Genomic DNA, 10457 nt, shown 5'->3' with positions numbered 1-10457 from the left:
CATAAACAACAAGAGAGCACTCGCCGATTCACTCGGCTTTAGTCTCATCTGCTGTTATAGGCAGAGATGGGCGAAAATACATCAAAAAGTATTTTGATATAAATTACAAATACTTGCTCAAGAAATGTATCACAATACAAATACAAAATACTGGTCTGAAAAATGTATTTGAAATACAAATACGTATTTTGTATTTTGAAAATACATAAAAATACATTTTATAAAAACCGATAAAGAGCTGCAAGGGTTAGTCAATTCATCGTTTAATTGTCAAATATTACATTAATTGCCTATTTTGATAATCTATTAATCATTTTGAGCCATTTCTTTCAGGAAAAATTTCCTAATTCTCTGATTCCATCTTCTCAAATGTGAAATTTTCTGGTTTCTTTAGATGGTAAATCGTCCTCTGTGACAGTATTCTCCTTTGTGTAAGCTCTAACACACTACAGTTTTTCCATTTCAGTTTTAGCTTTTTTTCAGCACAGCTAATTTCTCCCTCACTTCAGCTGTTAATCACCTTCTGTGAGGGCTTTTGACTTACAGGCAGCATATCTACATCTTAACTTCAAGTTTTCAAACTTTGACCATGTTTAGCCATAGATATCTGACAATGGCTAAGTTTCCCAACAAAGAAGCTTCTTAAGAGTTAAGAAGCTTCTTAAGGAGTTAAGAAGGCTCCAAAGAAGTGTTTCCCAAACGCCTTCTTAACAGTCGAGAAAAATAAAAAAAATAGAAGGCTCTTAAGAAGCATCTTAACTGGAGCGGCTCACTTGATGGCACTCTGAGCCCAGCAGTGGGCCACGACTCAGTGGTTGAGAAACACTGTTAACACCTAATCATGGTCATGTTAAACTTTATTAAACATTATTTATTTCAGACATGGACTGCAGTTCAAATTGCTTTATATACACAGCATACAACAAAACAGAGAAACACTACAGAATTTAAGCGACCTTGGGTTCTGTGAAAGGTGCTATATAAATCCACAACATTATAAAAGGAATCCATTCTGATTAGAGGAATATAGCCTACGGTAAAACATTTAAAACACAAGTAACCATACATACAGGGAAGATTTTCAAGTGTTCCCTAATTTTAAACACTAAAGGGTACATGAAAGAAAGGAAAAAGGGAAAAACACAAGAGGAACAGTGGACACAAGTATCTCCTTTTGCCTGACGCGGCTGGATCTGCCAGTGTTTTGTCATTAAGAAGGTGTTAAGAAGGCTCCAGACCCTTCTTACAAAACCTTCTTAACGAAAGATCATCTTAGCGCTAAGAAGCTTTTGGGAAACGCAGCCTTCTTAACAGAGGATAATTGGAAGATAATTTTAGGCTAAGAAGCAATCGGGAAACGCGTTGGCTTCGTTGGCTTCTTACGGGAGCCTTAAGAAGGGTCAAAGAAGCTTCTTAGCGCTAAGAAGCTTTTGGGAAACGCATGCCTTCGTAAAGAAGCAATTGGGAAACGCGTTTGCTTCTTAAGGGGGCCTTAAGAAGGGTTGAATTAGCTTCTTAGCGCAAAGAAGCTTTTGGGAAACCCAGCCAATATAGGTGGAGACTCTGGAGATGATGCGCCATGGCTGCAGTTATGGAAATCGCCCGCTCCACGGACTCCCAAAATCGTGACTGACAGACAGACAGACACCGCCCACCCACCTATAGGTGCTATCATGCAACTGTGCACCGCATTGGCTCATACTACATTACAGTTGCTCGAGTGACATCACTGATGACATCACAACTGCCTGAGTGACATCACAGTTGGGCAATCAGTTGCTCGAGTGACATCACTGATGACATCACAACAATTACTCAAGTGACATCACTGATAGAGCTAAACGCATAAGAAAACAAGAGGAAACAAACACGTGGCAAGTGTGTGTGTGTGTGTGTGTGTGTGTGTGTGCGCACCTGCACACGTGTGTGTGTGTGTGTGTGTGTGTATATATATATATATATATATATATACGTAAGTACGTATGTGTGTGTGTGTGTGTACAGTATATATTTAAGCAATATAGCATGAGAGCTAGTGTGTTGTGGCAAATATATCCCGCTGATCAGTTGTTATCCCACGAGGCCGCAGGCCGAGTGGGATAACAACTGATCAGCGGGATATATGCCACAACACACGCTGCTCGAGTGCTACTGTATATTGCTTTTATAAAACGGTTTCCAAGTATGATAATATAAATATAATAATAATACTATAAGTCCGACTGGCATGGTATTCTGATAGAGTCAGTTGAAACACTACTGTAAGGCGGGACCTCTAGCAAGAAGATAGACGTGCGGGTGATTTGATTGGATCGTTCTGGAGACTGAAGTTGACATTGGCCAATCCTGGCGCTTGCTGAGAAGCTGAGAGCTTTCTGGAAAGCCCGAGCAGCTCGAGTGCAGCGCTGCATTCTCAGCGCTTGCTGAGAAGCTGAGTGCTTTCTGCAAAGCCCGACACCAACTAACGTTACGGCCCGGGGTTAAATGCGGGGTTAAATGCGGGGTTAACAGCCTTTTTTTGCAAAGAAGACATTAGCCCGCATTTATTCTTGTACAAAACATAATTTTCTGCAAAGTATTAGTAAAGTTATAAGCGAAGATCGATTCACAAGGATCTGACAGCTGTCTCCGCCATTTGTTTTTTTTGAGGTAACCAAAGGCTTTTAGTAAGAGAGTTGCCATGGCAACCAATAACCCATGGCCATGGGTTATTGGAGTGGGTTATTGGATTTATACAATGGCTGTGAACCAATCAGATTGCTTGATTTGAGAGAGCCGTTTTATAATATATATATATATATATATATATATATATATATATATATATATATAGGGCTGTCAGCGTTAACACGTTAAGGGCCGACCATAACGCTTTTTTTTTTATCGCGTTAATCGCATGCCGCTATTTTGTCCATTCGTCGCACCCGTACTTGTAGTCAAGCCGTTCGCAGCGGTTTCAGGAAGTAAAGCAGAAATAAATCTCCGTGAGGAGCAGAAAAGGAGGAAGAAAAGGGTGTTAATGGCGCAAGTTCAGCTTCAAGTAGGGTGAGCAGATGTCATGAGTAGAAGACGGTAGAAGGGAGCAAAACAAACACTGCGGTGCACACACATGTACTACAGTACCTGCACGCCGCGTGACGTACGTAGTCACAACAACAACACTCAACAGCTGGCTTGGCTATCCTTCGGTACGTAGGCTACTCCTCTGGTTTGTGTTTTGCTGATTCACTTGTGTTGTTCAGTCAGCCCTCAGCCAGGCAAGAAGCCTGCTGGAGAGAGGAGAGATTTCCCTTCTCTATTCTGTCCAATAGACCAGACCAGACCAAATGAAAATCACAACAATGTTGCAACTTCACCCCCCCCGAATCGCACTGAGTTTTTTCAACCAGCTTATATGTGAAAGAGACCTGTCTTCATTTGCCGATATTCTGTAGTCTTCACTAGCCTACAACACTACTGACATTAAATACATGCAATTCTAAGCTGTGCTTAGTTTGTTTTGTTCAGATGAACCAGTAGGCTAATTATGCAGCCTACTACAGTAGCCTATATGCTTCTACTTCACTATACAGTATGCTTCAGCATGCACACCCTTGAGGTTATTCTGAAGAATATTCTGGACAGTATTTGTCATTGTTCCAATAATAATAAACATATCCGCATAAAGCAAGCATATTCGTCTACTCCTATTTTGATAAGAGTATTAAAAACTTGAAAAATATCAGTTTAAGAGATTTAGAACAGATACAAAATTGTGCGATTAATTTGCGATTAACTATGGACAAGCATGCGATTAATCGCGTTTAAATATTTTAATCGATTGACAGCCCTAATATATATATATATATATATACCGTAAATCCTCTAATAGTGGTTTGTTTGAAGTGGGGTCCTATCAGCTAGTTGCATACACTAACTGAAATAGGTACAGTGTTCTGGACGCTGAGCGCACCGTGTATCGAGACCCGGCACTGTGAAGCAGCAGCCTCCAGAGCTCTCTCTCTTTAGTTCAGGGGGCCAGGAACTAAAACGTAATTTAGCCACCTAAAACAACGCCCACCTAAACAAATCAATATCAGTGTACATGTACGCTCTATTTTGACAATTTTCAGCACTTTACTTTACCGTCAAACAGCCCTCTCATTCGGCACTACATTTCCTCCCAACCGTAGGACTACCGTATTCCTCCACTAAACGCCTGCACAGAGCCGCGGCACTCAGTAAATAAAGGCCCCGGTCACTATTACAGGGTTTATATGTACGTATGTGTGTGTGTATATATATATATATATATATATATATATATATATATATATATATATATATATATATATATATATATATATATATATATATATATATGCATGCAGGTAGGCTATTCTTATTCTAGAGTTAGGCTATTTAATTACTAAATAACAAATGTCCACATTTGGCAGTTGTCAGGAAACCAAATCTTAATGTTGCCTAATATTATTCAATTATAAGTAAAAAATGTATTAGTTAGAAGTTAGAAAACCGTTGAACTGGCATATTAAAAAAATAATAGCAGCAATTTATGGACTTAATTGGCTTCGGTTGAAAGTTTCATTTCTGCAACAACAAAAAAATTGGCTATTATTAATTATAAGCAATTACTATAACTCATTGACTGGCAGGCCTTTAATGAGGTCCAGAGTTTTTTGGATCCAATCTATATCCACAAATAAAGAGCTAGACTAGCCTGATCCTAAAATAATGAAATATAGGAAATATCACAGCAAAACTATAAATGTCCATATGGGCCTAATCGAGATGAAAAAACAAACTATCATAATAAACTCACAGCCTACTGCAGACAAAATATAGCCTGTCAATATAGGAGCAGATATGAATGTTACAGTGACACCATGGATAAAGAAGCAATGTCTGAAGTAGGCTATAAGGCCATAAACTCACTGATGATACCAGCCAGTCTGAAGATGACAGTTTTGCAGCACACTCTGCGTCTGGTTATCTGGAAACGCCGGGCATATTCTGATCAAAGGTCCTTTTATATTACAGTTCGTACCGTTTCTGAGCAAACAGTCATAATAGTGTATGGTGGGATACAGCTGTCATATAAACATTTAACTGCTCATTATCTGAATGTTATCGGCGACCTCTGTCTCTGTCAAACGGCGACATTGTCCGTGTCAAACCCGTCGCCTACCTGTCATAACCCCTGTGTGTGTGTGTGTGTGTGTGTGTGTGTGTGTGTGTGTGTGTGTGTGTGTGTGTGTGTGTGTGTGTGTGTGTGTGTGTGTGTGTGTGTGTGTGTGTGTGTGTGTGTGTGTGTGTGTGTGTGTGTGTGTGTGTGTGTGTGTGTGTGTGTGTGTGTCTGGCTGCGTGCTGGCTTTCAGCCTACCTTGATTTGCGGGGATGCACCAGGCGCCGAGCACTGCCACACTCCAAACCCACGACCATGCCGTCACCAGCCGAATACAACTGCACCGACGAGATGGCATGGCGCATCCAAAAAATCACAACCGGTCCCGTTTAAGGGGGGATTTTGCCTAAATAGCGGCAGTTTGGGTCAGCACAAAGCGGGGCACGGTAGAGAAAGCATCTGTCTCGCTGTGTGTCCGGTCAAAGAGACAGCGCATGGTACAGTATGCAGCGCGGTGGGCAGAGCTGTCTGTGTGCGCTCCCTCCGCCGGGTTTGGAGAGGAGAGGCGGGCAGAGCGCATGCAGGGCGCAGGGGGGCGGAGTGAAGCGCCCCCACCCTCCAATCAGACAGACCCTCCACAGGTGCACCTCACCGTGCTGTGAGACCGTGTGTGCGTGTGTGCGTGGGTGCGTGCGTTCGTGTGTGCGTGTGTGCGTGTGTGTGTGTGTGTGTGTGTGTGTGTGTGTGTGTGTGTGTGGGAGGGGGGGGGGGGGGGGGGGGGGGGGGGCTGGGGGGTAATTAACCTACTCAAAATTGCAAAATTGCTTAGACTTCTGCCCACACTGATACTCGGAGACAGACAACTCCTTCAGCCAATCAGTGTCGCCACATGCAGTCCATCCATCTCAGGAGAACAATGAAAACATATTTTCCACCGAGAAACTCTGCTGGTGCATCTTGTTACACTACAGACTACAGGAGGGGGGGGGGGGGGGGCGCACACCCCCAAATCACCATCAACGGCACAGTGGTGGAAAGGGTGGACAGCTTCAAGTACCTGGGAGTCAATATCCACCAGGACCTGACATGGCGGTCACACCGCCACTGTTGTCAAAAAGGCCCAACAGCGACTACACAGACTTAGGCGCCTGAAGAAATTCGGGCTAAGGCCAAAAATCCTCAGGGACATCTACAGAGGCACCATTGAAAGCCTGCTGACTGGCTGCTTCACCACCGTGGATCGCAGGGCGCTAAGAAGGGTGAGGCGTGCGGCCCAGCACGTAACAGGATGTGAGCTGCCAGAACTGCAAGATCTGTACAACCAGCGGTGCCTCAGGAGGTCCCTGAAGATCATCAAAGACACAAACCACCCCCACAACAGTCTGTTCTCCCTGCTACCCTCAGGGAGGAGATACAGGGTCCCAAGAGCACGCACAATATTAATTAATCGCTTGAGGGACAGTTTCTTCTCACAGGCCACAAGACTCCTTAACATACACAAATAGTGTAGTAGCTGTACTGTACCGCACTGTAGATGCCACCATTATGTATGACTAATGTTCAATAGTATGTTTAATTAGGTATACGCTATTTGCACCTAACAGAATGTTATTATGTTTAATTATGTTTAAAGTATGTTCATGCCATTTGCACTATGGGCAGTGAATACGCCACGGTCTGTGGCGTGTCTTACTGCTTTATTGCTTGTTGCCTCTTGTTTTTATTTATATATCTTTTATTTTTTGCACTATGTTGTAACGGAGCCTACAGCACAAGAATTTCACACGTGATACTTGTACTACGGAGTGACAATAAAAAAAAAATCTTGTTCATGTTTAATTGTTGTTATTGAGTGTATTTTTGCAAGAACTGCAGTTTACTCTACTAACGTCGTCAGCATTATTACCCCTCATTGCATTTTTGGGACACCATTACTGTTTAGCCAGCACCTAAGCAGCGGCCCTGATTGGCTGAGTAGCATCACATTATTTACAATGAACTACAGGCCTACTGTAAAGTCTAGAAACGCTGCACCGGTTAAAATCTGTGCTCTGTTGAACTTTAATAACTAGTGGAAAAACCCAAATCTAGCAATAACACCTGTGACGATTTTAATTCACCTAACCCTGCAACTTTCCTCTCATTGACAAATGTTGACACAAAAAATCAAATTTTTTGCATGGTTTATCTGATAGCTAATGTAAGTCAAGTCATCCTTAATAATATTTATAGAGTGTTTCTGGGGTGTGTGTGTGTGTGTGTGTGTGTGTGTGTGTGTGTGTGTGTGTGTGTGTGTGTGTGTGTGTGTAGGTGTGTGTGTGTGTGTGTGTGTGTGTGTGTGTGTGTGTGTGTGTGTGTGTGTGTGTGATGATGTCATATCTCGGTGACCCGGTGACTCACCAGTCTCTCATTAGTGATGTCACTCGAGCAATTGTGATGTCATCAGTGATGTCATAGATCTTTGCTGAGCTACTATATAAGCTGGAGCTAACAGTAGATTAGCCATTTAAGCAGCCAGGAGACAACATTAGCACCAAGCTTGATAGCTGACTGAGAATGAAAGCCTCTTCTCTAATCTTGATTCTGTTCTGGCCTGCGGTCATGAGCAGCACTGCACTGAACACAACTAAACCAGACGCCTGGGATAACCTGAATGATATCCTGAACGAGCACGAAGACGAACAAGAGGCTAGATTGAAAGCCGTTGAGGAGAAGCTGCTGCTGCGTCTGGAGGAAATTACAGGTCAGTGTTTTTCATTCTGGAGGCCATAATTATTCATGTGTCAAGTCTGTCTGGGCAAGCTACTTGGAAAATGTAGTAAGCTAAGCTATCAGTTACTCTCGATTAAATATAGCTAAACTACATTGAAGCTATCCCCAGAGAAATGTAGCAAGCTAAGCTACGAGCAACATGGCAAAAGCAGCTTGCTACATCAAAGCTAGCCTACTTTTTTTTCTCACATTGAATCAACTTCATGTCAAAGAACAACTTTCCACCAAACAAATAGGCACTGGTCCGTCATAATGGAACTGGAAGTGCTTTATTGGCTACACAGGCACACTTGACATGCAATGTCTCCTCCTGTTTAATCCAAACCCCAGCAGAAATCTCCACTGCGTGCTTTGCTCATGGATTTTCTCTGGCAAGTAGCTTGTAGCTTTTGCGAGAAGCTACAAGCTACTTGGGTCTATAAATAGCTTAGCTACTGAAAAAGCTACTTGGTTCAAAAGTAGTGAAGCTACCACCAAGCTACTGAGAAACGTAGTTAAGCTATGTAGCTTCACTACTTGTAGCAAGCTACTGCCCAACACTCTGTCATTAATAAAATCAAGGGGAAATTATAGCTGCTGCGCAGCAATGGGTCGTGGCCGGGCAAGTCTCAAGTCTATGAGCTAGAGTCCAAGTCAAGTCTTTTAGCTATAGTCCAAGTCAATTCTCACGTCTTTGGTCACAAGTCCAAGTCAAGTCTCAAGTCTCATGAATGAGCGTTCTATGCTGCATGCCATCCAGTCTGCTTAGAACACTGCATAGCTAAAACTATGGGATTCAAAGCATGTAGGCCACTAATTATCCACACTCTTGCATGTATTAGCACAATGATGTGTGGTGTGACATCACTGATGACATCACTGATGTCACAACACTGATGATGTCATCAGTGATGTCACAATGCACAATTGCTCAAGTGACATCACTGATGACATCAGTCATGACATCATCATAAGTCTGTGTATTTTCCCAGGATATTACTGTCTGTGTAGGGTAACTCGTTACTTATTAGACTACTTTTGCATTACTTTCACCAAAATAACTGCAATAGCAAAATGACATCGCCGCCCCGGAACCACCCCGAATAAGAATTTTAAACCGGCTTGAAGTTGGTGATATTGAGTTGTTTAACTTATCTGTGAATGATAATAGCAACACTTAATTAATATGCGCCAACAATAACGGCACTTATCGGGGTACCGTACCTGCCATATCAATAAATAAATAAATAAATAAGCAGATAAATACATGTATATGTATCAAAAATAAATGTAAAAATAAATGTAGGCACAAATTAATTAATATGAGTGACATAAATGTATATATATGTGTATTTTTCTATTTTTGTATGTTTTATATATTTATTTAATGATTTATTTGTTTATTTATACATTTATTTATTAATTTATAATTTTATTTATCTATTTATAAATTTATTTATTTATTTATAAATTTATTTATTTATACGTTTATTTATTTATTTATTTATTTATAAATTTATTTATTTATTTATTTATTTATTTATGGCCGTCATGGGCTCAAGTCTTTGCCTATTGGCTCGAATGCACATTGTCCAATCTGCTCCAAACTTGTCATGCATGATAACTGTACATGCCTGAACACATCTAGATGTCAATATCCATTTATAGTCATAGCGCCCCCTACTGGCAACACAGAAAGTGCTTTGTAACTTGGCCCTACATGCTCACACGTGCACCAAACTTCACGTTTGATGAGCATCCCAGCCTGAAGACATCTATGACCATTTGGAGTTAGAGGCAGAGCACCCCCTACTGGCCACACAGAAAGCGGTTTGTAACTCGGCCGTACATGGTCACACCCGCAACAAACTTCACATGTTTGATGAGCATTCCAGACTTCACACATGTACATGCCAATATAGCATTATAGGCAGAGCGCCCCCTACTGGCAACACATGAAGTTGATAGTAACTCAACTGAACGTTGTCCTATCTGCTCCAAACTTGTCGTGCATGATAAGTGTCCATGCCTGAAGATATCTGCAGATCAATATTCAGTGATAGTTACAGCGCCACCTACTGGCAAAAGGAAATTACACAAGTTTTACACGTACATGAACTGCTCATAGTGGGTTGACCACATCCACCTCAGATGTGATCAGAAAAGCCTCAAGCTCTCGATTAACCTTCATCGTGAGGATTATGAGTAAGACATTGATATGTCAATATCCATTTATAGTCATAGCGCCCCCTACTGCCAACACATACATCGTTTTGTAACTCGGCAGTACATGGTCCCCCGCGCACCAACATACACATGTTTGATGACCATCCCAGCCTGAAGACATCTGGATGACCATTTGGAGTGATAGGCAGAGCGCCCCCTTCTGGCCACACAGGAAGTTGGAGTAACTCCATTGTAGATTGTCCAATCTGCTCCAAACTTGTCATGCATGATGAGTGTACATACCTGAAGACATCTAGATGTCAACATCCATTTATATTCATAGCGCCCCCTACTGCCAACACAGACAGTGGTTTGTAACTCGGCCCTATATGCTCACATGCGCACCAAACGTCAG

At 41.9% G+C, this 10457-nt stretch overlaps 1 protein-coding gene across 1 annotated transcript in view; it reads right to left on the bottom strand.

The window, feature by feature from the left end:
- The window catches only part of epha5 (EPH receptor A5), a gene marked incomplete at both ends in the record, with an annotated part of 204562 nt that extends 199079 nt beyond the window's left edge, over nt 1-5483 (bottom strand). The window contains one exon of the mRNA XM_083641694.1: nt 5384-5483. Within this exon, the coding sequence (XP_083497820.1) occupies nt 5384-5483 (100 nt within the window). The remainder of the gene's footprint in view (nt 1-5383) is intronic.
- Between the last annotated feature and the right edge of the window lie 4974 nt (nt 5484-10457).

The sequence above is a fragment of the Poromitra crassiceps genome (assembly GCF_964638095.1).
Source record: "Poromitra crassiceps genome assembly, chromosome: 8".
Classification (NCBI taxonomy): Eukaryota; Metazoa; Chordata; class Actinopteri; order Beryciformes; family Melamphaidae; genus Poromitra; species Poromitra crassiceps.
The sequence above is the reverse complement of the archived record's forward strand: the minus strand, read 5'-3'. Positions and strand labels throughout refer to the sequence as shown.